Source organism: Tricharina praecox (assembly GCF_024521635.1).
Source record: "Tricharina praecox strain CBS 144465 chromosome Unknown BZA05scaffold_11, whole genome shotgun sequence".
NCBI classification, from domain to species: domain Eukaryota; kingdom Fungi; phylum Ascomycota; class Pezizomycetes; order Pezizales; family Pyronemataceae; genus Tricharina; species Tricharina praecox.
In genome coordinates this window covers 1,043,100-1,071,072 of record NW_026250413.1, presented here as the reverse complement: position 1 = coordinate 1,071,072, position 27,973 = coordinate 1,043,100, and the positions used below count along the sequence as shown (strand labels likewise).

The 27,973-nt window shown below is 53.9% G+C and overlaps 9 protein-coding genes across 9 annotated transcripts; 3 read left to right on the top strand and 6 right to left on the bottom strand.

The window, feature by feature from the left end:
• Positions 1–15: 15 nt before the first annotated feature.
• Positions 16–676, bottom strand: BZA05DRAFT_418644 (uncharacterized protein; the record flags this gene model as incomplete). Its single annotated transcript, XM_051485530.1, has 3 exons — positions 16–70; positions 132–211; positions 269–676. The coding sequence occupies 3 exons, from the start codon at positions 674–676 to the stop codon at positions 16–18; spliced, it is 543 nt and encodes a 180-aa protein (XP_051339858.1).
• Positions 677–1,098: 422 nt separating this feature from the next.
• BZA05DRAFT_444900 (uncharacterized protein) lies at positions 1,099–2,490 on the bottom strand (the record flags this gene model as incomplete). The annotated part of the gene is made up of 1 exon (XM_051486949.1): positions 1,099–2,490. The coding sequence occupies one exon, from the start codon at positions 2,488–2,490 to the stop codon at positions 1,099–1,101; it is 1,392 nt and encodes a 463-aa protein (XP_051339857.1).
• Positions 2,491–2,668: 178 nt separating this feature from the next.
• BZA05DRAFT_42736 (RNA12 protein-domain-containing protein) lies at positions 2,669–5,448 on the top strand. The gene is made up of 2 exons (XM_051486052.1): positions 2,669–3,032; positions 3,098–5,448. The coding sequence occupies exons 1-2, from the start codon at positions 2,846–2,848 to the stop codon at positions 5,314–5,316; spliced, it is 2,406 nt and encodes an 801-aa protein (XP_051339856.1). The 5' UTR covers positions 2,669–2,845; the 3' UTR covers positions 5,317–5,448.
• Positions 5,449–5,476: 28 nt separating this feature from the next.
• On the bottom strand, positions 5,477–7,488 carry BZA05DRAFT_473900 (uncharacterized protein). The gene is made up of 4 exons (XM_051488091.1): positions 7,241–7,488; positions 7,055–7,151; positions 6,629–7,000; positions 5,477–5,938 (listed from the first exon to the last, which is right to left on the bottom strand). The coding sequence occupies exons 1-4, from the start codon at positions 7,250–7,252 to the stop codon at positions 5,580–5,582; spliced, it is 840 nt and encodes a 279-aa protein (XP_051339855.1). The 5' UTR covers positions 7,253–7,488; the 3' UTR covers positions 5,477–5,579.
• Positions 7,489–10,040: 2,552 nt separating this feature from the next.
• Positions 10,041–10,379, bottom strand: BZA05DRAFT_444897 (uncharacterized protein; the record flags this gene model as incomplete). Its single annotated transcript, XM_051486948.1, has 1 exon — positions 10,041–10,379. One exon carries the CDS (start codon positions 10,377–10,379, stop codon positions 10,041–10,043), a length of 339 nt encoding a protein of 112 aa, XP_051339854.1.
• Positions 10,380–11,994: 1,615 nt separating this feature from the next.
• On the top strand, positions 11,995–12,484 carry BZA05DRAFT_444896 (uncharacterized protein; the record flags this gene model as incomplete). The annotated part of the gene is made up of 2 exons (XM_051486947.1): positions 11,995–12,069; positions 12,155–12,484. 2 exons carry the CDS (start codon positions 11,995–11,997, stop codon positions 12,482–12,484), a joined length of 405 nt encoding a protein of 134 aa, XP_051339853.1.
• A 7,802-nt stretch (positions 12,485–20,286) lies between these two features.
• On the bottom strand, positions 20,287–21,284 carry BZA05DRAFT_452603 (uncharacterized protein; the record flags this gene model as incomplete). Its single annotated transcript, XM_051487470.1, has 4 exons — positions 20,287–20,721; positions 20,781–21,022; positions 21,062–21,087; positions 21,127–21,284. 4 exons carry the CDS (start codon positions 21,282–21,284, stop codon positions 20,287–20,289), a joined length of 861 nt encoding a protein of 286 aa, XP_051339852.1.
• A 2,433-nt stretch (positions 21,285–23,717) lies between these two features.
• On the top strand, positions 23,718–24,975 carry BZA05DRAFT_418636 (uncharacterized protein; the record flags this gene model as incomplete). The annotated part of the gene is made up of 3 exons (XM_051485529.1): positions 23,718–23,753; positions 23,829–23,901; positions 23,963–24,975. The coding sequence occupies 3 exons, from the start codon at positions 23,718–23,720 to the stop codon at positions 24,973–24,975; spliced, it is 1,122 nt and encodes a 373-aa protein (XP_051339851.1).
• A 454-nt stretch (positions 24,976–25,429) lies between these two features.
• BZA05DRAFT_42666 (Tubulin/FtsZ, GTPase domain-containing protein) lies at positions 25,430–27,973 on the bottom strand. The gene is made up of 8 exons (XM_051486025.1): positions 27,716–27,973; positions 27,508–27,548; positions 27,416–27,442; positions 27,153–27,228; positions 26,820–27,029; positions 26,008–26,752; positions 25,791–25,951; positions 25,430–25,737 (listed from the first exon to the last, which is right to left on the bottom strand). The coding sequence occupies exons 1-8, from the start codon at positions 27,738–27,740 to the stop codon at positions 25,673–25,675; spliced, it is 1,350 nt and encodes a 449-aa protein (XP_051339850.1). The 5' UTR covers positions 27,741–27,973; the 3' UTR covers positions 25,430–25,672.

Sequence of the window (27,973 nt, the reverse complement as noted above, 5' to 3'; positions counted from 1 at the left end):
GCAATGAATGACAAGTCAGCTTCCCGTTGAGGGCCGTGGTAATTTTCGGGTTGCATTATAGACGTGGCTTCTGTATAATGTATTCGTCAATGAGTCGTCATCCAATCTCAATGTCAATAAATTTAACTTACCGTCTCAAATGAGCTCTGCCAATAATCTCCAGATGCGTCGCACCTTCGGGAGTTCCGACGCCTTTCAACTTATCGATAACCTGCGCAGCCGTATATCCCTTCGCAGCCTCTACTACCGCCAGCTAAATAGCAAGGACCGACGGCGCAAGCTCCCTACTCCGCGCCAAGTCATGGCGACGTTCCTCTGCATCCAGCCGTTCGATAGTGACAACCACCGGTGCCACCACCGTACGCGTAATCTTGATCCGAACCTGACACAGTCCCGGCGGGCGAACTCTAGTACCTGGTCGTTTTTTGACGCCGTCTTTAAGTGGCGATTTCCGGCTGCCCGTCTTGCTCTTCCGCAATCGACACTCGTACTTTTGGACTTCAACGCCGCCGTTCTGTTGCGACAGGTTGCCGCCAAGTTTCGTGTATACAGTGCTGACCAACGGCCAGTACACGTCAAACTCTTCGGGTGTCATGACTATGGGCTTGGAAAGATTGAACAAAGTATCGCACCAAGAGGCAGCGTTCTCGGGAATGGGAATTAATTCAGTAGTCATTGTGGTGGAATTGTCGTGATATGTATGATAGGAACCAAAGCTCGGGACGCGGTTGACTCGCGACAAGGGAGTTTACTTCAAACTGATGCTATCTGGTGTCAGGTGATCTGCACATGGGCGCCAAGATACATTTGGATAATTCTCATACTGTGGCTCAGCCATTGACTTGATTCAATTGGTAGACGTACCCCCCGAGGTGTTGATGATCACCTAGAACCTGGAATCAGTAGAGGTCACGTTGCTCATGTATCCTTCTGTATGTTTCATTTCAAGAGTAGTTGGATGATGGTACGATATGGAGAAAATTTGTGCCATTACGGACGGCTCCGCACGGCTCTTTCCCATTGCTCTAATAATCATCCATTGATACAAAAATCTCTCACCGTCGCCAGCTGATACACTGGTGTAGGTAGTCAATGCCTCTAAATAAAGCCCGGCGCTCTGGTCCACCCCTCAATCCCGTCCACGAGCTTGAATTCGACTCCTTCACCAAAAAAGCCATGCTCGTTCCAACTCTTCATCTCCGCATTACCGTACGGTCCATACGTAGAGCCGTCGTCCCTTCCATCCGTCCATCTGTACTCCCACTGCCTCGTATCCGCTAACACATCGCCACCCTCCCCCTCCGCTGGCTTTGGGTCTTCCCAGTCGTCCCCGGTCTCCCGCTTGTACTGCCTCATGAGACTCTCCCTTGTTTCATCATAGACTTCTGGCTGGCCGCGAGTGAGAAGTATATCTGCAGCCTCGGTGATCTTCTCGACCATCTCTTTCCTCCGCACCTCCGTCGGATCTTCTGCTTCTTTGCCTTTCTTCTTGTCGATCTGCATCTCATCCATAGCTGTTGCCTCCTTCTTCTTCTGCCGCCACCGATTCTTGTTTTTGTTGGCGTCGGGCTTCTTCTTTCCTCCGAGTCGCGCCAGTGCTTCCAGGATGCTTTCGCCGCGGTCCAGGTAAGTGATCAGTTGCGAGAGAACCTCGCTTGTCATTATCTCGTCGTCGCGTCGCATCTGCTCCCTGCGCTCGACTTCTCGCTTCTCCATAGCCTCTTTCGCCTTCTTCATATCCTTGCGACTGATGCCCGCTAACCAGCTATCGTGAATCGCGTCTTTCTCGGCTGCCTTGCGAATGAAATTTCCGGTGGTGTCGACACGGCCCTCTTCCATTTCATTCTTCATGTTGAAAGCCTCTCTCTTTGGCGCGTGGGATTTTCGTCCTCCGGCTCCAATCTCCTCGTCTATCCCTTCCTCTGCGAGCTTCTCCTCGTCCTCGCTGGACTCGGACTCATCCTGACGCTCGTCCTTGAAGATATCCGGAAACCGCTGCGGCACCGGTAATGCCTCCGTAACGCCCTCCTCCTCCTGTCCCTCGATATCGTCCAGATCCAAAAACTTGACATTCTTGTTCTTCTTTCCGATCCCTCCACGGTCCTCATCTTTCTCGAGTTCATCGCTCTCGTCCTCATCCCCATCCCCACCAAACATATCATCATCCTCATCATCCACATCCTTATTGGCCTTCTTCTTCCCCTCAGCCTTCGCCCACCCCTTCCGCGTCGCATTGAACCCCTCCTCGGACGAATCCGTCTCGTAGCCCTCCAGCTCAACTGCATTCCGGTGCACCCGCCGCTTGCCGATCGCCCCCTCGTCCACCTCGAGGAATATGTCGGTCTCGTCCTCCGGCGCATCCGGTGCTACTAGGTGGGGGTTGCGCGCGTCGAATTTGGGACGCTTTGAGGGCGCGAGCCCAGCCCCAGAGCGGTTCAGCGCGTCGGCGCTGTGGGATATCGGGTGCGCGGGACGCTTGGGGCGCGGCATGTTGCGTGATGTGGTTGGTACGTGTGCGGTGTGGAGGGTCTGGATTCTCGTTTTTTAGCGCAATTCGCGGGGAGGTTATTTCGTTTCGTTCGATCGATGTTTCGAGAGTGGTGAGACGGTCGGTGAAGGTGAACAGGTAACTGGGGATGATCATAGAAATGTTCCTCGCGGTTGAGTACGAGGATGAATGGGGGGGCTTGCCTGACACTCTTGGCAGCTCGCTAGCTAGCGGCCGACGTCATTGGCGGGTCTTCAGCGGCAATCAAGCAGAACTGGAGGTAGATGCAACAACGCACACTTCGAAAGAGAGAATCCATCTCTTCCCCGCTCCCTCCGTGGAGAGATCATCTTCATCATGAATCGTTTTCTCAAGGCCTCGCAATGCGCAGGGGCATCCCATATGCGCTTCCACTCGTACGCTCTGCGACCATCCCCGCTCGCGTTCGCACGACCTCCGTTCCGCCGTCCCACAAGCACCGTCGGCGCGGACAAGACGGGCTTCATCGACAAAACACCCGAGGAATCGCTGTTGTATTTCGACAGTCAGTAGCTCACGCTGCCCAGAACAGAACTTCCCATCGCTAATCGACGCCCTCCCCACGCATAGATGTCTTTCCACTCAAGACGGCGCTCTACGATATCCGATACCTGGCGATGCACTACGACAGCAAGTCAATCGACTCGCGGATCAAGAGCCAATGTCTTCCGGCGGACCTGTGGGATTCTCCAGACTTCCAAATCACGGGGGTTATTCCGCGGAAGAAAGACGGCGGAGCATTCCTCAAATTCATCTCGCCCGACCCGGCGCGAATCGAAGACGTAGTACAAGCATTCTTGAAGGAGACGCGGGTGAAGCCTTGGTTCGCGCCACTTTCGAACGTGCGGTCCTTCCTGGTTCGCGGGAAGCCCTGGCTGGAGGATCTATATCGCTTCCCGAGCACGCGGCTTAAAGTGGAGTTCGTGGAGGGGAAGGAGTTGAGCCAGGAAGCGCTGTATGCGCTGTTCCGGCGGTATGGGAAGATCGCGGACATCACCATCACCCCGCCCGGGGGCAAGGAACCGAGGTTTGCGATCATTCAGTTCCTGCGCATGAGGGGCGCAACCAGTGCGAGGAATTGTTTGCATGGGTTTGTGGTACCCGAGATTGCGGCGATTGCGGGGAAAGAGGGCGGTGTTACGCTCAGGATCCTGTATGAGCGCGGGATGAAGCCGCATTATTTCCGCGATTGGATGATGAACCATCCTAGGATTGTGTTGCCGATTCTGGCGGCGCTCGTCAGTGTCATCGCTGTCTGGATTTTTGATCCGGTCAGGACGTTCTTCATCCATGCGAAGATCACTCGCTCGCTGCATTTCTCCGAGAACGAGTACTGGGGATGGGTAAAGAAGAATACCGTAGACCGGTTCGTGTTCAAGAGGGAACAGGAGTTGGAGGATCTCTCTGCGCTATGGGAGGAGCGGAAGGGCGCGGTCGAGCGGATCAATGGCTGGCTACAAGAGTCGGAGGAGACCTTCATCGTCGTTCAGGGTCCTCGTGGATCCGGAAAGCGCGAGTTAATTATGGACAGCATTCTGAGAGACCGGAAGAACGTCCTGCTTATCGACTGCGAACCCATCAACGAGGCACATGGAGACTCGGCCACCATCGCCGCCGCAGCATTGCAGGTTGGATATCGCCCGGTGTTCTCGTGGCTCAACACTATCAGCAGCCTCCTAGACCTCGCAGCCCAGGGAACTATCGGAACCACCGCAGGCTTTTCCCAGACCCTTGAGAACCAATTCAACAAGATCCTCCAGAACACAGGTGTAGCTCTCAAGACCGTCGCGCTGGCGCACAAATATGAAACCGAGCGTGACAAAGCCATGTCCGACGACGAGTATCTGTCGGCAAACCCGCAACTCCGGCCAATCGTCGTAATCGACAACTTTCTCCATCACGATGGCCACAGCGTGATCTACGACAAACTTGCCGATTGGGCAGCACTCCTTGTCTCCTCCAACGTCGCACATGTGATCTTCCTCACGAACGACATTGGCTTCCAGAAATCCCTTGCCAAATCTCTGCCCGACCGCGTCTTCCGCACCGTCTTCCTTGGCGATGCGAAACCCGAAAGCGCGAAACGCTACGTTCTCTACCACCTCGATGGTCAAAGTGACCACATAAAGAAGGATGAAAAACTGATGAAGGAGCTTGACGAAAGCATTGTCGCGCTCGGCGGCCGTCTGACCGACCTCGAATTCCTCTCCCGGCGGATCAAGGCCGGCGAAACCCCGCACCAAGCCGTCCACGAAATTATCCTCAACTCCGCCTCCGAGATCCTGAAGCTCTACTTCCTTGACGGCTCCGAGGTCGCGAAGCGGAAGTGGACACCCGAGCAGGCCTGGTATCTCGTCAAGCGACTCACCTCGGAGGACTCCCTCCGCTACAACGAAGTCCTCCTCCACGACTTCTTCAAGTCCTCGGGCGGAGAAGACGCCGTGCAGGCACTCGAGCAGGCCGAAATGGTCAGCATCATCAACAAGCACGGCCGGCCTTACGCCATTAAGCCGGGCAAGCCGGTGTACCGCGCGGCGTTCGAACGGCTGCTGAAGGATGAGGTGTTGAAGGCGAAAATGGATATGGTCAGTCTCAAGGCGGTGGTGAAGGCCGAGACCGTCGATATCAAAAAGTGTGAGGAGGAGCTTCAGGCTCTTGCTGCGTGCGAGAAGAAGAGTGGGCGGAGAGTTGATTGGCTAGTTGGCAAGATCGACAAGAGCCAGAGGAAAGTGGAGGATGCAGAGGCCCAGATGGTCTCGTTGAAGAAGGTGTTACAGGCGCAATTTTAGTCGGTGTGGGGGTATCCTTGGTATTTCTCCGGTGGTTTTATAGCAAATATTTCCTCTCTCATTCACCCACGGTGTATGTTTTAGTACGAGTAGAGGTAAAGATCTGTGAAGAGACGAGAGCGTCATACATTCATACTCGAACATACTAGCCAATACAATCCAATCCAATCCGCCTCTAGAAATCTTGTACATATCCCCCATTACCAACCCACCCGCGAGTAAACCCACCACCCAATCGACGCATAGTCCCCCTTCAAACCCGCTCACTCATCCCAAATCCCACACAATCTCTCCTGGTCCAAAATCTCCTCCTCAAACCATCCATTGACCACGGGCATCTGACTGATCTCGAGCGGCACGCCGAGCGGAATCTCGACGCCCTCCCTGGTGCGAGCCATTGAGAATTCGGTCTTTGCCACACGCCTCCTGGGGTCCTCCTCATCCTTGACGACCACCTGCCTCTTTGCCGCTGGAGACCCGGTCCCGGAGAGCTTCCGGAGCTTTTTTAGGCGCTCTTCGCACGCGCGCGGCGTGCACCCCACGATCGCTGATACCGACGCGTAGTCGATCGTCACTTTGTGCACGGATAGGATCGCGAGAAGCAGCTTTTGGTCGGCGGTTGCTGTGGCGGATGTAAGCTATGCCCGTGAACGGGGGGAGGGAGGAGTGGAGGGTGGGGGGTTACCGTCCCACTTCATTTTTGTGGGCTCTGGGAGGGACATGCTCTTGCCTGGTAGGTGAGGTGGGGGACTTTATCGGGCAGAGGAGGAGCGGCCGACTGGACAGGAGAGGAGGGATATATGGGGCCTACGCGGCGGTGATGATTCTGCATCTGGCTCGGCGGCGACGGGATGTGAACTGAATGGTTGGTCTCCTCCTCCGGAAACCCGCCGGGAGAGAGTTTATAGAACGTGGACGGATGGCAACTCGAAAGGACGTGCACGGGAATGTTTCCCTTCGTGGATGAACCGACGCGGACTTTCGATCATGGAGGATGGTTCAGGTTTAGCTTCAGTGGACGGTTGATTGTTGACAATTCCGCAAGGCTGTGGAATGCAAAGAATACGACGGAGGAATGTAGTGCAACAATCTCCGAATCGGCAGGGCTTATGGAAGGAAGAAGTGGGTGCAGAATAGAGAAATAAAATCGTCACATCAAACTCTCCAATGGTAGATGAAACTCAGCAAACAAGAGTAAAAATAGCCCTCAATCTTCCAGGCGTTCTTCTAGAACGTCCATTCTATCCATCCCTGCCCCTGGTGCTTCACTTCATATCTTGATTCAACAGCCCCCCCTTTCCCTTTGCGCCACCCAACGTGCCGTCTTCAATCTTCAACATTCCCATAGAAGTGATGTCGCACTTGGTCTCCTCGTCATCCTCCTCATCCACGCTAATGAGCTTGTCCTTCTTCTTTCTTGCTGCCCTACTTCCTCCGCCGTCCGTGCGCTTCCTTTTCATCCCAGCAATCTTCCTTCCACTGGGGAAGGTACTCGGAGAAGCGGAATAGTCCGCAGCCGTATCCGATCCCGTGTTGCCGCCGCCGCCACCACCACCACCACCAACACCAACACCATTACCGCCACCGCCGCCGCCGCCATTGCCGCTGCCGCTGCCGCCATCGGCAGCCTTCGCCTCGCGCTTCAGCTTCGCGATGCGTTCCTCGATAGCCTTGGGAGTGGCACCTGTAGAATTCCCGGTCAGCAAGTTTGCCGGGTTTATATCCCGCAAATCCATACCAGCAAACAGTTTCGCCAGCTCCACAGTATCGTACGCCTTCGCTGAGCGCTCGATGAGGCGGATCAGGAGTTTGCGGTCGTTCTCGGGAGTCCAAACCTTTCACCCCCCGTCCACCATTAGCCCCCTCCAGTTCGTCCGCCCATCCCCTCCCTCCCTCCCTCCATGGGAGCGTCGGAGATACTTACGACTTTAGGCATGATGATGTTTCGAATTGTCCGGAAATAGGTTGAGGGATGAATATGTGCGGATTCTGAACGTAGGTTGGTGGTAGGTAGATGGTGGGAATGGTGGCGTGTGGGCTGGTGGGAGAGATCTGGGGGTGCGGTCCAAGTGTATGTTTAACGGGCACGGCGCGGTTGTTTGTTCTTTGGAAACGGCGGGAAGGAGACAATCAATCATTGCGGCCTGCGGCGGGGACGGGAACATGCATGCAGGTGTCCATATCGTGGCTGTGATTGATACTCCAGCCATTGTTTCTGGAGTAATCCTAAAGTCCGGCACACTGTCGCGGAATATATGCGCTTTACTCCGGAACATGCGTACGCTCGCTCGTCGACTATTGAAAACGATCGGGTGAACCAATGACAAATGATATTAATAGCACAATCCGTGGGCACACATGGTTACAATATTCTCACGATACTCCTCAGGATATGCCTTCACTCTCCCCGTTCACTTTCCCCAACATCCTCAGTAAACTCCCTCTCCCCTTCGCTTCTTTCCAACTCCCCTTTGCTCCCCTCCAACTTCTCAATTCCTATCGCACCCTCCTTTACCTTCGATAGCACTTCCTCGGAAGGCGTGCTCTTGGCCGACCAATAACCCTCCATCTCTTCGCCATCCTGATCAACCACGTCCCTCTTATTGCCGACTTTCTTCCTCTTCGCGATGCTAGTAGGCGTTGAGGGAACTCCGGTCCGTTTCTTGACCGGAGTAGAGGTCTGGCTGTCCACAGCCTTCCTCGCCCCCCTCCTCTTTGGTGTCTCGGGGGGGCTAGGTGCGACTTCACCCTCCTTCAGAAGATCACGAGCCGCACATCTAATGGCGAAAAACTGATGTCGAAGGGAACCTGGGGTAAAGTTTTCCCCAAATATCTCTGCAATCTTCGGAATGTTCTGAGTGATTTCGATGAGCTTGTAGATACCTAGTGATGTAAGGGGCCGAGAAGGGGGGAGGGTATTTACGGGTTTGAACTCGGGGTGGGCGGCGAAGGTGGCGGCGATAAGGCGTTGACGCCTTTCGGCCGTCCAGGTGGGGGGAGCAACCATGTTGATCTCGGTAGAGTTTACTAAGCCCAGAATCTTTAATCAGAAGTGAGAAGGAGTGGGGGTAGATAAATGGAGAGCGAACAATATGCAGTTGAAATAGCTCTTTAGCGGAAGGTTTCACTGCTCGACCAAAAACTATTGGCTGTACCGGGGATCCAGGGAGCGCTATCAGCCCAGCTCTGAGTAGAGCGAAGTAATGAAACATACGCAGTAGAAGTGAGTGGTAGGCGTTTGAAAATTTGGGGGTAGTTGATTCGATTGCCTGAGATTATCGTCAGCCTGGGGAATTCTTAAATAAGGAGCAGAGTAATGGAATATATACGGTTTGTTGAGGATAGCGGTAGTCTTGTGCCCAAAAGAACCCTTAGAAGCCTTGAGGGAAAAGCGAACTATGGTACCCTTTATGCTTCCTGTCAGCCTCATGATGCGGTTAGCATCCAGAAGCCATGAGCCCCTCTACCCCTCCAGCTCCCCTGGAATGTTCATAGCCCTCTGCACTTTCGCGTGCGATTATTAAGAACTAGCTGACGGGAATAGCCCCTAGGCACGAGAGCGCAGGGCTCACCAAGCCGCCTGTTGGAGACTGAATCGGAGTCGTGACAGATGTGCAGGAGAGAGAAGCTGTGGTTTCCTGGCGCGAGACTGTTCGGAAGCTGGGAAAACGTGGCATCACATAGAGAGTCACAGGCACACATCCGGCCTAGGTATTCTCCTTACGCTTCCAAATTCCGAGTCTTCTTCCCATGACTCGGGCCACTCGGCTTGCTGTCATGTTGTGCTACCCGCCGTTTGCTGAATTGTTGCACGTTGTAGCATCGTGACACACGTTGTACATACCCGAATCTTTAAGGAAATTATGTAGCTCAAGGCTGGCTTCTTAGGTGATTGCGTGGGTATTCTGGCAGACAGTGGTACTAACAGGGTGGCTGTCCAAATACCCACGCATCGATCTAGTATGTGCGGACTGCACCCGCTGTTTTTTCCAGTTGCTGAACAAACCCAACTTCGACGCTCCTATCGCGTGATGGAACAAGGGTTTATGTGTAGCGCAACTCGGAAAACTGGACCGAACAGAGTTCACCTCCCGTTTGTGGGCGGCAAACGGCACTCTGTGTACGACTAATGTAGTGAGCCATGTGATGCGGCCTTGGGTGTGGCCAGCAGTATTGATTCAAAGGCCTTAGGTTCGTGGGCAACAGGCAGAACGACATTTAGACTTACCGTCACATAATCATAGATATCACTCGCGATCAACCCATCGGGCCGCTCGATGAAAGTCGGGTTGGACAGCGGCGTGGGAATGGAGTATGTGAGTATATTTCCAGGATCTAGCTAAGTAGGTCGCATGCAATCAATGATTAACAAACACAAATGTATCCTATCGACTAATACACCTGTTTGTCCAGACTATGCTTGTGGATAAGTAAGAAGTACATGATCAAAAGTACTAGCACTTCCATTCTTGCACACAAAAACAAAAAACATGTAAATGCATCCATATTGAGACTGAACATCAGTAAAAATGCCTCTGTCGAGGTGGCTAAGCACTTGGATACTCGTCCGAACCCAAACCATGTCCTCTGTCTTCAAATTCGCATCCTTCTTCCCACCACACCCTTTCTTCGCGATCCCACCGTACATATGCATATCATTCTTCGGAAAACCCCACACATATGAACACATATTCAAAGCTCCAAGATTCCATACCATTTCCACGCTATTCCTCCCCGTCGCTAGCTTCCTGAGTCCCAATGTTCGAGCTCTCTTCGGTAGCCTTCTTGCCGGTTTCCCCGTCCGTCTTAGACCCTCCCTTGAGAACCTTCCGTGCCTTCATCCTTACAATTGGTGGCGGCGAGTCGTCCTCACCGCCCTCTGCCTCTGATGTCAACAAAACGGTGGCCATCTGCTTGAGTTTGTGGATCCGGTTTTGGATTGCCTTCGGTGTGACGCCCATGCCGAAGGTTTCGGCAATCAAGGCGTTGTCGAGCTTCACGCCGGTGGTGGTGATGATCGACCACAACAGGCGGGCGTCGGCTTGGTGGTTCCAGGTTACCATCGTGGTGAGCTGTTGAATCTAGGATGCGGTTAGTGAGGGAGGTTAGGGGGGGGGGGGGGGGGGGGAAAGGTGGTGCGGTTACTTTAACTTGACTTGTCTGGGGTTGAGTTCGGGGATGCGGATAGATTCGGAGATTTTGAGACCGGAATGTCCACCAGAGAGAAGAAGCTGTTGGTGGGGGATGTACTGTGCGAAGCGGGCTGGGGGATTCAGAGCTTTATGTAACCTGCATTCCTCCAGGTTGGAGCAACTTGGATCCAGCGTGCACTACCGGGAGACTATATCCTATATCGATACCTACCATGAACTTCGAGAACCATGGCGAGTCTGGGGCATGTTTGCTTTCCTTCTACTCGCCCCTCCCTACCCTTCCCTTAAATTACATCCACGGCCCAATGCACTAAGTGTTATCTAACCAATCCGAGGAAAATATACCTAGCTCGACGCGATGAAGCCCCTCATATTATGTCACTCGACTTTCTAAACTAAGAGGATGTTGGAATCGGTGAACGCACAGTATTGTAGGTATGTCTGGTCCAGAGGAAGAAGGCTTTAGCCTCAAAACTGTAGGAAAAACAGTGAAGGCCCGTGTTTTCCCACCATGGCCGAAACACTCGAGTGACATTTTGCGACAGTGCCGCCATGGAAAGGGCATTTCGGCGGCGGTTCTTTCCCCAGGACTCCACATCTTATTGCATCCCCAGTGTCATCACTGTATGTACGAGGGGGAAATATTGAATGGTTCATTGCTGTTTGTTACCATGCATGTGCTCTTGTGCGGTCGAGAAGATGGTGCGGCGGCCGGCACCTCGGAAAAATGACGAAAGGCAGTTTGACGGGAAAGGACGAAAAGAGAACACAATCTTGCTACAACTCGGGCTAGTATCCAACGTAGCCTCAGGTGTAGATTATACTCGACCAGATCAGCCGAGGGTGCCCTCGAGCTCTTTGGGAATATGCCGGCTCCCCAGCGGATAGGGAATGAGCCAGATGCTATGCGGCACAAAACATGGATCGGATCCAGTTACATTCCCAAGGGCTGCATCAGCCTCGAGAAAACTGTAACATTCCTGCTTTCCGTCCTGTCAACAGACGGCCCCTTGATCTCGACATCGCTCCGTAGTTCCGACACCATACTCCTCACAGATGTCAGCAAGTGCATGGAGATTGTCGTGAGCCCCTCGATAACATTCCTTGCCTACTCTAAAGTATCTCCAAACTGGCGAAAATTGAATATCTCTGCGTCATCCGTGGCTGCCGGTAATCCAGGTGCTGCGGATCTGGCGGAGTGGGTGTTGCGAGGGATGCGTTCTAGGGGCGAGTCGTTGGAGCTGAGCGAAGACACAGGAGCTCACTACCCGGATGCCAATAGATGAATTTGTTCCAGAAGCTACGCAGAGTAACACATCACTTCGCCTTAGCAAAAAAAGGGATGTGCAGAGAATAAAGGACATATAATAGTCCACCTCACCGCTCCACCTCCCCCATCTCATCTCCACCCGACACACCCCTCACTACAAGAAAAAAATATCCCCACTCCAGATAGCCCCCGCACTTCTACCGAGCCTGTTTCTATCCCCCCATCCCCGCATCCCTATATCGACCAAACGCAACCATGCCAGCCCGCTGCGATGCCTCCGGAGCCGAACGCTTCCTATACATGATCCTCTCGCAGGTGGACACGACCAAAGTACGCAGCAACCGCTTTTTCTCCGCTCGCTCACCCATCAACCATCATACTATATATGCCCCCAAACTAACACCATACCTATTAGCTCGATTGGAATCTCATCGCCGCAGAGAACAACATTTCCACGGCCGCCGCCGCGCGCCTGCGTTGGACGCGTTACAAGGCGGCTATGAACCCCGCCGGCACCACCACCCCGGCGGCCACGACGCCAAAGAAGACGCCCAAGAAGACGCCCGTCAAGAGGAAAGGCTCCGACGAAGGTAGCGTCTCGCCGACGCCAGCGTCCAAGAAGAGAGTCCGAAAGCCGAAGCCGAAGCCTGTGGTGGAGGAGGAGGAGGGGGAGGAGGAGGGAGAGGATTTTATGGCAGAGAAGGTTAAGGCGAAGGAAGTGGTAGCCGAGGATGGGGATGAGTAGGTTTTTTTTGGCAAGGCCTGAGTTCTTCGTTCATTAGTTGTTTGTCCGTATTTGGGCGGATGATACTCGGTGTGTTTTGTTCGCCGATACAGTATACTCAACAGGCCAACGGAGAATGGTGATTTGAGTTTGTCTATTTTCTATCGTATTGGTTTAATTGCATCGGGCCATACATTTGTGCTTTGATGGAGGCTTTCTTTGTAAAGAAGGATAAGCAGCGGTCGAGGGAATATAGCGTCATATATGGTCGGTAGTCAACAGTTGGCAGTCGAGAGTCACTGCGAGTCATTGCAGGTGATTTCGAAGCAGCAGGTCTTCTGCTGGATACATAGCCTCCTGCGCCTTTCCTCCTTTTCCTCGTACTCTCTCAAGTAATATGAAAATGCTCGGGAACAACAAAAAGATCAGACAGACATCGAGAGACAAAGGTTAAAAACTACGGTACCAGGGATTCCCGCATGGTCACCCACTGCAGTACTAACCTGGCGATACCATGCTTAACTAGGGCTGAGCGGACGGGAAGCCGTGTGTTCATGGTTCTATGACCGTAGCTGACAATTGTGCTTTCAATAAAACATAACCAGAACGCAAAGAGACTTCAGCTGTCACGGGCCAGTCCAAGCCGATGGACGGTGGGCCGATGGACGGTGGCCGGCCTAACTTTTTTTCCGAGTAAAAGACCGGTCGAATGTTCCTAGCCGACCCGCTGCCCAATCCCAGCGAAACACGATCGATATGGTGATATTCGGCCAGCCTAAGGTTTAAACCCTCTCGCCGTCAGGGAAGAGCGGTCAACCACTCCCGTTTGCTGGCTGCAGACATCCATCCCTCTCTCCCTCGCATCGTCCGTCCTACAGGCGTCATGTACGGACGAGGCCGTGTGTGGCTTGTGGCGGCAAGGTACGTCGTCGTCGCACGCCAAGGGCAGTTGTGTGGTTTGCGAGCTGCGTCTCATATGCTTATTTGTGCCGCTAACCTTGGCCGCCGCACTCTCGCCGCAGGGGGTGGAAAAAGCATCGGTGCATATCTCCGCGGGAATCGTGGCAATACATATGGCTCATTTCTCAGATACGTGCTCACTGGAATGCCAGCCAGCCAGTCAGCCAGCACTCGACGAGGGTAAGCGGCGCCTGCTCGGTGCTCATCGCTGTTGCTTGCGCTTGTATCATGCGCCATCGCAACCACAATAGGTATGCTAGCGCTCAGCGGGCCCAACCAAAGCTACTCTAGGCGACGTGGAAACAGGGGACATGTTTCCATGTATGTACTCTACATCCCAAGTCTTCTGCGGGCAAAGGCGAGTCACGAATCCCCCGATCTCCCGACAACTTCGTGGCTCGCTAGCAACTATCCGTTTGCCGATTCTAGGGACTACCGGCAGAAAAGGCGGAGTACCTTCCCGACCACCTTGTTCCCGAAGCAGATGGCCGGCATCGTTTTTGGTTGATCGGGTACATGATCAGGCTGAGCACTACCCGCCCACCACATGCGTCCGACTCACACTTTCTCGACCTCGTCCCACAGCCACCGTGCTACCCGCGTGGCCATCATAAATCAACCGTGACACTGGCTGATTGCGGATCATCTATCATGTCCGAACACTCCGCGTCTCGATCTGGATTCCTAGAAATGCTGAGGGCTTCCACGCATCGGCAGGGATTTCTGCTTCGACTGCGGCCGTTGCCCGTGCCGCCGCCATGCCCGTACGCCCCCGTACGCCCCGTACGCCCCCCGCTCGGGGCGACTACGTCTTTCATCGCATATAGCCCTCCCCTCATCGAACTCTATCGAGTGCAACTCGGGAAGTTCTCTCCCATGCACATTCCCGCCACACATCCCCCCCCCCCCAAGCTTTGCTGCCTGTCAGCCTCGATATTGGATTGCCCCCCCCTCCCCCAAATGAACAACAATCTGGACTCTCGGGGGCCAACATTAGTCCGTCCCAGTGGTTCGAACCCTTGGCTTTAACACCCAGAGCCTTATGGGCAGGCACTCATCATCTTCGTCCGAGCTAAGCCCATTATTGTCGGTCGTGCTGCGATGTCGAATATGGGGGACTTGGGACTGACGTGCCGGATGGATGATGATGCGTATGTGTCTCTGATTCTGTCCTGTCCCGAGCCGTTATGGATACGAGGATGGGTGAAATCGAATGCCTGGATTTGGGTAACTTCTGGATACGCATGGGCGGGATATTGTCCATTTGGACCGGACAAACCATGACGGCGTCAGAAGAGATATTCTAGATTGAGCCTGGGATGACCACATCGACATCACAATGCAATACACCGGCGCCGTTTTCCAACGCCCCACCCCCCGGATCGTAGGGGAAAACATCAGCCATAACGATTTGCACGCGGTGAAAAGGCTTTGGACAGCTCGGAGAAATGGCCGAGGGTCGCGGAGGCTGGAAGCTATCATTTGAGCGTTTGGTTTGCGTGGGAATTTGGCAGTGTCGACAAAATTTCAGCCTCTAAGACTACCGTTTAGCGCACCTTGGTGACGAGTAATGAAGCACTTTCGACACTACAGGCACGGTGTGCGGGATTTGGACCGCATAGAAGCAGTCCGGAAGGAAATTACGACAGCTCGGCTTCCAGAGTTCTGCTATGTACCTATGTGCGGCTGCAGTAGAATGCTCTTTAAGTCGCCATAAGCAAGCCCTATTCTGAACCGCCTTTTACGATCTGGGCTGTCGTTCCTCGCGGTTTGATTGTGAAAATGTGAGGTGAAAGAGGCCCATAGACGATTGAACACTCTTGTATACTAGCCCTATCGTGCCACAATTGGTAAAGTTCGCCCACCTCTCCCCTCGAGGTAGCAATCCTGCCGGAGGGGATATGTTTAAGAATGGAACCTCGTCCGTCGTCTTCGAATGCTCCGAATCACCCCATATTCGAGGATTTGAACCATCCAGCCTTTTTCGTCCCTCCAGCTTGCTCCGGCCCATCGACGAAGTAGCAACTCTGAGCTAATCTTCGAAGTCACTTACGGCATCTACGTCAAAGACCTAGGCGACGATCGGGGTGCGTACCAAGTGTCATATCCATCTTCCTCCTTCCTAATGATACCAAGCTTCTTCCTCCCACGGCCGGCGTGGTATGTGAAGGATCCGATTATCCGCATGCTAGTTCCACTGCTGCCTGTCGTATCACCCACCATCATCCATACTCCATTTTTGTTTGCTTGTCACCTGGATATGCACATCAGCTAACGAGCTTCGGTTTTCAAAAAGCTTCCAGAGACCAGAAAACCCCGAAGCACTCGTTCTCACACACATAACACCAATGGATATCCGTTCACTTATAAACCATGACACTCCTTCGCCTTCTCCTCCTCCTTCCTCTTCTCCTACTTCAGCTTCAGCTCCAGTCACCCCTCCCCGTCCCGGTTAGTCCCATCTTCCTACTTCTGGATTCCCCATTACTGACGCAATTACCCCCACAGCCAACTATGCCGCTAGCATTCCCGACACCGCAAGATCTTCCTCCTCTAGCGGTTCCTACCGCAAATCCCCCTCAAGCACCTGCTCTCCGACAGGCACAGTATTCCGGAACTTACACGTGCCCCCCAACGGCTCAAACCAGCCCACAATGTTCCACCACTTCATAGCCGAGCCTAGCGGGATCAAAGACATCGGCATGACTACGGCTGCGCCGCTTCAGCCTACAGAGCGCAGTACTTTCCCCTCTCCTCCTCCTCCTTCTTTACATATTCTTTAGCTCTTGAGTAAGATAGGGCCCACTGCTGATGTGGGAATGGTAGAACCAACAGATAGAAAACCGATCGAGTTCGATCCTCCCCGAGCCGGCGTCTCGGGGAGGAGGAAGGATAGACCAGAGATCGATCCGGCGACTGTGGCAGATGGGAAGGGAGATAAGTCCTGGGAAGCACGGAGGGATAAGGATGGTGGACCGAAGGAAGGCCTTCATACGTTTTGGGGAGTCAAGAAGAAGCCCTAACGCTTGGTTTAGCGGGCGGTGGTTTGTCTTTCATTATATCGGGATTAAGGTCTGTTTGTATTTTTGTTTTTGGTCTGTTTGATTGATTTTGTAGTCATATGGGGCAGGTGCTTTGGCTTGTCTATGGGTAATAAATGGTATGCTTGTTTTTTCCATGTTGTCGTTGCTGGGCGATTCGGGGACATTCGGCATACAGCCACTATTCACACGGCCAGATCAGGTCACGTTACTCGGAGTAAGAACAGCTGTGGCTCAAGTGTGGCTTTCAGCTATCACATTATCATCACCGCCATGGCGGACTACTTGCTCCAGCTCCTACTGGAAGTCTCCACACCTATTTTTTACAATCTCAACAGTTATTTTTCCCACTCCGCCCACATTGCAAGCTTCACTCTTTGAGCTTTCCTCAGCCTCATATTGAACCACACCTACGCCACAGATTCAATCACCTCGAGTAACGTGATATTACCGTCGTCTGGCCGTATGGCTATTCTCTTGTCACCGTCCACGGTCCGCCCAACTGCTTGCCAGAAACCACTCCCAGTGACTTCAACTCCAAGATTGCAACACCTCCGCATACATACTCCAGAAACAGCTTTTGGCAGAAACAGCCATTCTGACACGGCCCTTTGACATTCGGAAGACTGGGTTGTTGGGTACCTATTTGCCGATGGAACGAGCAAGAATCAAAACGGCTTCTAGAAGGCCCCTGGACGCTACCGTACCGCTCTACCGGAATCGGTGTTTGCGTGGTCGTCCGCCGTGCTCCCGTACGTACAAGTGCAACATCGGGTGTGTGTGTGGCACTCTGGCATCCGACACCGCGGAGATAGATCCCCGAGTTTCAGCCATGATCCATGGAAAGATATGGATAGTCCGCGGCGCGGGCATGGAATATCTACTTATTCATAAACTACCGCTCTTCCCTCCTGTTCCACTGCGACCTACGACGACTACTTCCCCAACTGCTCAATACATTCACCTCGGCCTCTATTCCGGCGCACCTGACCGCATATTCTTCCGCCCCACCCAGCAATCATGCCCAAGAACCGCTGGACCGACGCGCACAACCTCCGCCTACTCATCGCCATCTGCGAAGAAGTCGGCTTCAAGGGCATCTCCTGGGCGAAAGTCCGCCGGATCGGGCGTCTAGAAGCGTACACTGCATGTGCCATCAAGTCTTCCCCCCTCCCCCCTCCCCCTCCCGCCCTCCTTCCACTGTTTCACCCCTCATTAACGCCCCCCACAGCGCGCAATTCACCAAGCTCCGGCGCGAAGCGCGGCTCAGCGCCGATGCAGCATCGCCATCGCCGTTCGCAACGCCTCGCAAAGTAAAGAGCCCAAAGGGGGTGGAGGGGAAAGGCTTCAGTCCCGCCCTGGGCGGCGTGCAGGATGACGAGGAGAATGAGGATGAGGACGTCAAGGTTAAGCTCGAGCCCGAGCCTGAGTGGAACAGCGAACGCCGGAAGATCAAGCTGGAGGATGTTGATGAAAATGGCGTGGTGCTTTTGCTAGATAGTGACGATGAGGGGCTGTATGATATCCCCGCGGTGACGGGGAAAAGGAAGGCGGCGGATATGACGGGGAGGTGAGAAGGGGGGTGCAGAAGGCCTACGGGGAGATGGAGAGACCGCCCAGTCCGTTGTCGCCTGATACAAAGGCGGAGAATGTCTTTGAGTTTTTCTGAGGGAACTTTTTGATGGGTTCGGTAGGACGGCACGGGGCGGGGCGGGCTGTGTAGAGGGCTTTGGTTGTATTTGTTTCTGTAGTTTTATAGTTTGGCCATATTAGTAGGCGTTTGATCCTGCAATGATGCTCTCTCAGTCCATTCGCTCGGCTTCTGAATCTCTTCTGTTTGGCGATACCGGACGAGAGATGGCTACCGTACTTATGGTCTCACGCTTTTGTTGACCTCGTTTGTTGTTTCTGCCTAGGCTCTGTGGACCGTAGCCATGTTGATATCCAAGCCGAGCCCGTAAGCACTACCTACTTGGTGTAATTTACATATCATGTTCTGAGATCTCACTGCTCACTCGTCTTGCTCTCCACGATTCGTGATCTGTGCCAAACCGGCTAGCAAGATTCTGCTGTTGTTTGCCTTCACTACTTACCACCAGAGGTATAGATCTTATGAGTGAAAGACTATACACAGCGACTTTAGATGACTTCATATCAAACCAAAAGCCGAGTGATCTAGCATGTGTCGAAGCCGACCACTGGCCACAAAAGTGCTTGATTATAGACCAACGGAAGGACCAACGTTATGACGAGGTACACAACCACATACCGCGCAAAGCCTTCCCATCCATATCCACCTGAGTGTCCCTACAAAACACTAAAACCCGGGATCCTACGATCCTCTAGTCCTAATCCCTGGGGTACAGGCAATGCGTTGATCACGCGTTTATTGCACCCGAATTGTCGTAAAATGCGTTGCACAGTTTTAGTGACAGATACGCACCGTGAAAATTGCGTTATTACCAAAAATGCGCGAATTCTGCCAAGCTTTACTCTGAGGTATGCTCTAAACTTTAAAGGTAGACGAGGAGTAGCTTTGAGAGGGAAAGTTGTTGTATTAGTCTTTGTTACGTACAGATGTCATCCGGGAAGCTTTGGAAGATTCAATCAAACCACACAGTTAGAGAATGACTCTAGTCGTTAAAGGAATGACTCCAGTCACCGAGTAGGAATGACTGAGTAAACCCGCGAGACTCCAATAAAAACCCGACCTCGATAGTCTATTGAAGTTCATGTCGACAGTGCGATGATGCTGGCCTTCGCGATGCGCATCATGTGATGTTGGAGTACTCCTGCCTAGGTATACTGCCGCCGTGCTCTGCGCTCTCTCTCATCACCATCATCATCACCACATCCACCACCTGTGAAGCTCTTCTGGTGAAGCACCGGCGGCGGTAGGCCACCGTGGCTAAGTTTATGACCTCGCCACCTAGGTTTGTGGCCTCGTCACCAAGAAGTTAAACTCGGTATCACAACGTGTCCTTTTGTACACTCTCTCTTTTACTTCTGCATCGTACACTGTCTTTACTGCGAATCTTCTCCAGGTCGACCGGCATGGCGAGGATAGGAGCACACACAGAGGAGAGAGCGGAGATGGGAGGTTAACCGTCTATTCGATAGATGATCAAGAAAGAAGAAGAAAACCTGTGGGTGCCAGCCTAAGTCCCCCCCTCCTCATTCGGCCGACCCCGCAATGCCCACCAAAGTTGATGCTCACTACTACCACATTCGTTTCCTCTCGCTGATAGCTCCACTCACAGACAGCTCCTCCATCACTCCGCCACAATGCCAGCGGGCTACCATTCGCGGCGTGGACACTGTGGAAAGACCAACTTGGCTGGCAGCCGGCATAGGACAGCAAGGACAACAAGTACAGCGAGGGCAGCGGGTGGGGTGTGGCATCCACAGTGATGGAACCGTGGTATCTGGGGAGGGATGAGTGTGTGAAGACCAAATGCTGACAGCCAGCGCAGGACAGCAACAACAACGGCGACGAGGACGGCTATGGCACCGGCGACGGAAATGTGCTATCCGCAGAGATGGATGGAGTGTGGTATTCATGGCAGGGAGAGTTTGCTATTCGCGGCGGTGGGAGTGTGATATGCAGCGAGGCAACTGTAGGAAGGCATAGGAGGACAAGGCACAGATGTATCTAGTACTATAGATTAATGCAACGCATTTGATAACACTGCAAATTACCTAAAAGAACGCATCGCAAAATGCATTGCAAAACGCATTGCAGACGCATTGCAGACGCACTGCAAAACGCATCACTCGCCTGCAATGCGTATTTGACGCATTGCGTGTACTCTAGGGATAATACTAGTCATGATGCTCATGACTCACATCCGCGCCCTCCCAGACCCACACTTCGGTATCAGGCTCCGTCTTAACCACCCAATACATTCTCTCTTCCACCTCCACCTTCTGTTCCACCTTCACTTTCACCTCCTCCTCCTCCTCCTTCTCCACCTTGACCTTCACCTTCACCTCCCCGTCAACCAGCCATTTCCCCTTCCCCTTCACCTCCTCCTCATCATCGTCAACCGGCTCATCGTAATGCTTCGGCGGCTCGCCATCCCCCAACCCCCTAACCTTCGCCAGGTACTTCTCCTTGCTCTTGCTCTTGCTCTTGCCGCCGCCACGATTGGCGTAGTTCGCGTCGCCGCGGAGTCGAGCTCGGAAGCGGCAGTAGCTGTCTTGTGCGACCCGCGCGTTCGCGTATCCCATCTTCTGCGCGAGGAGGGTGTAGTTGATCTGTGTGAGAGGAGGGTTAGTTGGTTGGTGGAGAGGATGGAGGAGAAGGAACTAAGTACCTTGGGCGTGTTGACCATGCTCTCGAGGACGGCGCAGCACAGACGCATGAACCGTGCGTCGGGCGTGAGGCTTGATGTGGGGGATTGCTTTCGGGACATCGTTCGGGTTGTAGCTATGCCTGTTGCGCGTGGGGTGTCGGTGGCGGACAGGACAGGATGCGGGCGGATGGGGGCCCGGGTGCTTATGAGGAAGGTCGGTCGGTGGATTTCCATGCGTGGAGATGGCTCGAAGAATCGAAGGGCTGTGGAAGGCTGCGGAAGTACTATAGTATCATACACACCATCTCCCTCCGCCAGGATGTGGTCACTCAGCCCTGAGATAGCAAACTGCCCGAGGAATACTCACGTGCCCGCGAGGCCACCAGTCCTGTCTGTCTGTTTCGCCCGTGTGCAACCTCCCGTGAGAATGGCGAATATCTTCTGGACGTAGGATGTAGGGTAGAAACTGTCGATTGGGAGCTCGGCTTCTGTCATTGGACCAGAGGAGCCCGTATCATGAGACATCGAAGCGACTGGAGTTGCACTTCCATGCCGGGTGGGGGGCCGAAGTGATTCCGGCATCTATGATTTGCCTCCGCCGCACGGTGAACAGCAAGCTTTTTTTTGGGACAGTGATTGCATAGGTAGATTATTTCCGTCTAGGTGCAAGAGGAAGTCGTCTCCTGAGATCTATATTGTCACATATTGGTGTATTCTTTGGCATCATCTGCACGAGAAATTGCCGGCCTTGTCGTACCACGAGTCAACGCCGCCCTCTCTGCCGGCTACCTGAGGATTAACGGGCACCGACGGTTTCAGACGTTCGGTGAAAAGGACCGGGGTATGAGGGGGCATTACCGGTCCATGACTCGATATGGGTAGAAACATAGCTGAGCTGCTTCCTCGCGGTCGATATTGCATCTTCTACAGGCTGAGACACGATCTGTTATCAAATCGTCCCTCCATAGTGGTATATCTATCGATACGGCTCCTGCGGCTTCAGCCACCGTAGCCATCACACTCCAGCCTGCACTTTTCACGGGCCATGGAGGCAAGCCAGCTTCCGTCGATATGGAAAGTCGAGTGACGCGATGTGCACCGTCCAGCCTACCGAGCCACCTCCGTCTCCTTGCCTCCCGATCCTAAGGTTTTTGTTCAGCCCAAGTTCCAACATCGGATGGGTAAGCCATGGCCAATTCATATTCTGGAACTTCGACAGCTTCTAACCAAGCCCGTTTCAGCACCTTTTTCGAGCCGGATTGTGGCCCTGTGGCCCTGTGGCCCGAACGGCGAATACAATTACATACCGTTTACGTTTCGAAGCGCCGATGCCGATTCCCGAATATGTACAAATGGCATGCGCGAAAGCTTCAGCATTTGAAACTCGAAACTAGCATCCTGCCCTTGCGAGTATCGAAGCCGCGCTACCTTCGGGGAAGTGCCAGTAGTAGTCAGATTTCACGGCTACGGCCACGGGGCTTCAAAGTTCACCGTGGATCGGAATTCGGGAATCTGGCGGCATCGGATAAATCATAAGACGAACTTTTGGCCACAACTACCTAGTCGTCAGTCGCGGTCCACTAAAGGCAAACACTACCACAACATATGCATCACTTTCTCACTTTTCTTGCTCAGAAGTGCAATTCCCCTCCGGATGACTGCGTATCGCGAGAACCTGGCCACCAACGGGCTTCCCGCTCCATTTTTTGGAATCACCATCCCGTCGTAGCGTGGATATTTTGCACGTCGAAAATCACTGGTATCATGCTTCGTCACGGACAAGTGCACTTCTCCACTGCCTGCCCCCGTAGGATCGCCTGAATATCCCATAGTTACGTGGGATTAGAAATTCCGAGCCGAGTGATACTCTGGTGCTCCCGCCAAAGCCCGCCAATGATACCCTGCAGTCTGGCCTCTGCTGTAGGTACCCCACCGTCCTCCCGTCCCGTCCCACGTGTTCCCATTTCGCAATGGGGGTGTTTGATGGAAGCGTGGAAGGGGCGCAGAGGGTTGGCGGAGCTGGTAGACAATTGGGCTGGGATATGTGGGCTGGGAAGAAACGGCCATGCATATGAACTTTAGGTACTCTATGCCCGAGCGTGGATGAGAATGCATGATTCGCAGTGTATGTACCGCCACATTGGGTGGCTTTCTGCGAGCACAAACACAATATGATGTGCAAGCCCGCCGCAACGCCACAGATATATCGGCCATCCTCACCTATGAGTGATGAGCACGCCTGTACGCGTACGCCACACATCCTGCGACATGTCTATGGCCGACCAGACCAGTCGTGGATGGCCAGTGAACAAAATCCAAATGACTTGCCGTGCTTCTGGGGGCTTTCTACGTATGTAAATACACAAACGCTATGCCCGCCTCCACGCCCGCCTCCATCACGCCCACACACGCAGCCAGCCAGCACATACAGATTACCCACATCTGTCCGCAGCAATTTCCCATTATCACGGATGTCAACCCCACCGCCCGGGCATTGAGGCGAGCAATGATTGTCACTCGACCCATTTGGCCCATTTGGGCCTTTTTTGTCCGCTGGCGCACCCGCACCCGCACATATACGGGCAGGTGCGGCCCCGCAGCGCGGTCCGCGATCCATTGTTGTTTTCCACTTTTCCGTGGGCTTCCGTCAATCAACCGTATCAAATCATCAAAGGCGTGGCGGTCCGGCAAACATCTGCGAGCCACCCGTCAAACACCGCAGGCCCGCCCGCCCAACGGAGCAAAGAAGCAAACAATCCCCCGCAGGCAGGTCCTTCCCAGCCCCACCTCCACGGCCAGCGGACGGCCCCGCCACAAAACCGCCCCTTCCATTCCCTTCCCTCGCCGCCAGACCGAACGTCCCACATTATCCGCAGAAGCCGGATATTCCTCTCTTTCGTGTATACGTAGTACACGACAACTGGACAGCAAAGCAGAGACAGCAAAAGACCGCCAAAGATGCCGATGCAGTGGAATGATCAGGCCGATGCGCGGGTATGGCTACCTACCTACCTACCTTTTTCTGCACGCACGGGCGAAGGGCACGGGACTAACGGTGAACTGAAACAGCTCTTCGCCAACGTCCTCAAGCTGCACGTCGTCAAGCTGGACTACATCGCGCTGGCAAAGGCCATGGGCAACAGTAACTCTTCCTTTCCCTTCCCCTCCCCCTCCCCCTGACCCCCGGCTAACCCCACCCACAGCCGTAACCCCAAAGGCGATATCACACCGGATCTCGAAGATCAAAGACAAAGCGAACGCATACCGGCGAGATAATCCATACGCCTTCGACCCTGACGACGAGCCTATTGCGACGGCGTCGCCTCCTATTGGAGGAGGAGGAAAGCGCAAGAAGGGCTGGTCTGGGTCTAGCGGGGGAGGTGGGGTGGCAAAGGGGGGCAAGGGTGCAAAGCTCTTTGACGACGAGGAGCCACGGTTCAAGATGGAGCACGGCGGGGTTAAGATGGAGCTGGGGCTGGGGCTGGGGCTGCAGGATGATGAGGAGGTCGATGCGGAGGAGGTGCCGATGATTAAGGGCGCTTTGGAGAGGATTAGGTGGAGGGGGAGGGGGAGGGAGGGCGGCGGAGCTGGGACGGGCGGGGGCTTGGTGGGCGTTATGGGCGGGTTGGTGTTGGGTGGAGCGGGGGCGGCGGCGGGGCCGCACGTGGAGGAGATAGGCGGTGCACAGGAGTTTTTCCAGGCGCATGTGGGTGCTGGGCTCGGCCAGGCAGCAGCCATCGGCAACCTCGCCTGCGAGCCGGGCAATGATTTCGCCATCGCCCACGAGCCCATCGCCGCCGAGCCCATCGCCGTCGAGCCCGCCGTCCAGCATAGCGGGGCCGACATCTCGCCGATCATCGCGCACCAGCAGCACGTCGACATCAAGCCAGAGTTCGACATCATGCCAGCGGAGGTCAACATCAAGCCAGAGTTCGACGTCATGCCCGTCAACATCAAGTCAGAGATCGAGGTCGAGATCGAGATCGAGCAGCAGATAGACATCGAACACGAGCAGCAAGACACGATCGAGCAGCACCTCCTCCCCGCCGACGACGCCGCCGCCGCCGCCGTCAGCTCCCTTAACTACATCGAGCCTGAACCGGCCATCAAGCTGGACATTACCAATGACTCCGTCGACGCCGTCGCCGAGGACATGGTCATCGAGCTCACCCCCGAGCCCGAGCTCATTACTATGTGTATCGAGGCTGAGGATTAACTAACTAACAGGTACATCAATTTTCTTTGGTTCTTTGACTGTTGAAGTTTTTACTTTAGTTTTCTTTGGTTCGGATTCCATGGGATGAGATTGGATGGGATGGACGGGACTGGTATTTCTGGACTTGTAGTTGTAAAGACAATGGACATTTGACTCTTGTATTACGAATTTACGCGCATGAACAAACCCGAGTGCTACCTCATGTCCCGTGACTAATCCCGACCGTCACACACAAAACTCTCACTCTCACCCATCTCTATTGATTCCTAGTCACGGAACCCAAGAACCCGAAATCACGATCCAGACACTAGAACGCGGTCGCAGCATTCCACATCCGCGCACTCATGACTGGGCCAAAATTCGTCACGTTCACGGTCCACTGACGTATTCACGGATCAAAACATGAATTAAAAAGAAAGTACGACGCGCAGAAACCCGAGAACAAAAAAAGAAATGAGAAAGGAAGTCTTGAGGTAACAAAAAGGAAGGGCTGAACTACAGGTACGACGAAGACAAGCGAAAACGAAGGATATGGATAGTACGATTCAAAGGTAAGTGGTGGTGTGGTGCGCGAGAAGCGAATAAAACAAACACACTTGATCACAAGGAACCCGCTGCTTTTTTTTGTCTGGTTCGCTGCCTCGATCGCCGTCCCCCTCCCAAACTGCTACCCATCCCAATTAAGTGATTCCGCCGTTTAGTACTCGGCCTCCTCGACATCGTCGGTGACGGAGTCGGTGGCAACCTCCTCGTAATCCCGCTCTGCACTGGAGCATTAGTGACGCTCATTGTCGGTAGAAGAACAGGAATCTTACCAAGAGCAGCCAAATCCTCACGAGCCTCGGAGAACTCTCCCTCCTCCATACCCTCACCAACGTACCAGTGCACGAAGGCACGCTTGCTGTACATAAGGTCGAACTTCGCGCTAAGAGCACCCCATGCCTCGGCGATAGCGGTGGTGTTCGACAACATGCATCTAAACGCGATCATTAGTCAGGGGAAACACATGACGGACAATGCAGGGTAACATACACAGCACGGTTAACCTTAGCCAAGTCACCGTTGGGAACGAGCTGGGGAGGCTGGTAACAGATACCGATCTTGAATCCGGTCGGGCACCAGTCGACGAACTGGATGGTCCTCTTGGTCTTGATGCTGGCAACGGCGGCGTGAACCTCCTTGGGCACGACGTCCCCGCGATACAACAGACAGGTGGCCATGTATTTTCCGTTACGGGGGTCGCACTTCACCATCTGGTTGTGGGGCTCGAAGCAAGAGTTGGAGATCTCTTGGACCGAGTTCGCCTCGTGCGAGGCCTTGGCCGCCGAGATGACGGGGGCGTACGACACGAGAGGAAAGTGGATACGGGGGTAGGGCACCAGGTTGGTCTGGAACTCGTTGAGATCGACGTTGAGGGAACCATCGAAACGGAGCGACGCGGTGATGGAAGAGACGACCTGGGCGATGAGCCTGTTAAGGTTCTCGTAGTTGGGGCGCTCGATGTCCAAGTTTCTGCGGCAGATGTCGTAGATGGCCTCGTTGTCGACCATGAACGAACAGTCGGAGTGCTCGAGGGTGGTGTGGGTGGTCAGGATGGAGTTGTAAGGCTCAACGACGGCAGTCGACACCTGGGGAGCAGGGTAGACGGAGAACTCGAGCTTGCACTTCTTTCCGTAATCAACGGACAGGCGCTCCATCAACAGAGCTCCGAATCCGGAACCGGTTCCACCACCGAAGGAGTGGAAGACCAAGAAACCTTGGAGACCACCGCAGTTATCTGGAGTAGAACGTTAGCAATCGCGTTTGGATGACCATCGGTGGCCAGGATATATAGCTAAACGTACCGGCAACACGGCGGATCTTGTCGAGAACCTGGTCAATCAACTCCTTTCCGACGGTGTAGTGACCACGGGCGTAGTTGTTCGAAGCATCCTCCTTTCCTGTAATCATCTGCTCGGGGTGGAACAGGTTTCGGTAGATACCAGTCCGCACCTCGTCGACCACATTGGGCTCCAAGTCGACGTAGATTGTCCTAGGAACGTACTTTCCCTGACCTTTTTTCCATCAGCTTTGTTCTCTCGCAATCCACCCACCATCATCCGACCCGGGCAAGCTCTCGGCAAGGTCGCCGCCGATGATGGCGGGAGAAGGTTGGGGGATGGTAGAATTTCGCGTACCTGTCTCGGAGAAGAAGGTGCTGAACCCCTGGTCCTGAGGACCCTGCCGACGCTCCTCGGTGAGGTAACCATCAGGCTACAAACAAAGACCACGCGTTAGCTACGATGCTCATCGATGAACGTGCATATGCGAGGTGGCGTCGAGGCCGCCACCGCATCCGCAGCCACCACCGTCCCACCACCGCCGCCGTCTTGCAAATCGCGTCGACAACTATAGGTGGCGAACCGGTTTGACCCCGGAGGATGGATGGAGATGAATGTACCTGGATACCGTGCTCAAGGCAGTACAACTGAAAGAACCGTTGTCAGCATATTCTGAGTTCCACTATATAGAGCTCGGAATCGATGAACCCACCTCCCAGCAAGAATTGGCAATTTGGCAACCGGCCTGACCGACTATTATCGCGAACGTAGGTCAGCAAGGGCAGCTCTCTGCAAGTTTCCGGGATGAAGCATCGATTGGTGTTGGGATCACGCGTGTTGGGGGATAAGGGGTAGGTGTCGTTGAAACGGCGGGGTAAGTTGTTTTTGCCGCAACAGCTGCTGCTGGAGTGGGTACGCACCGTTAAGGGAGATGACTTCTCTCATGATTAAAGATGTAAGGTGATGGTTGGATGGTAATAAGAAGATGTGTGGAGATGGAGGATGGACTCGTTGACTGTCGTGAAGTGTTGGGGGGGTTGTTGTGGAAGAGAAGGGAGAAGAAAGGGAGAAGCAACCACCGCGTGGAGGGAAGAAGAACGGGAAGGGACGCTTTGGTTTAAAGAAGTAGGGTAGGTGTGTGTTGTTTTTTTTTGCGTGGTGCCGACGACGCCAGAGAC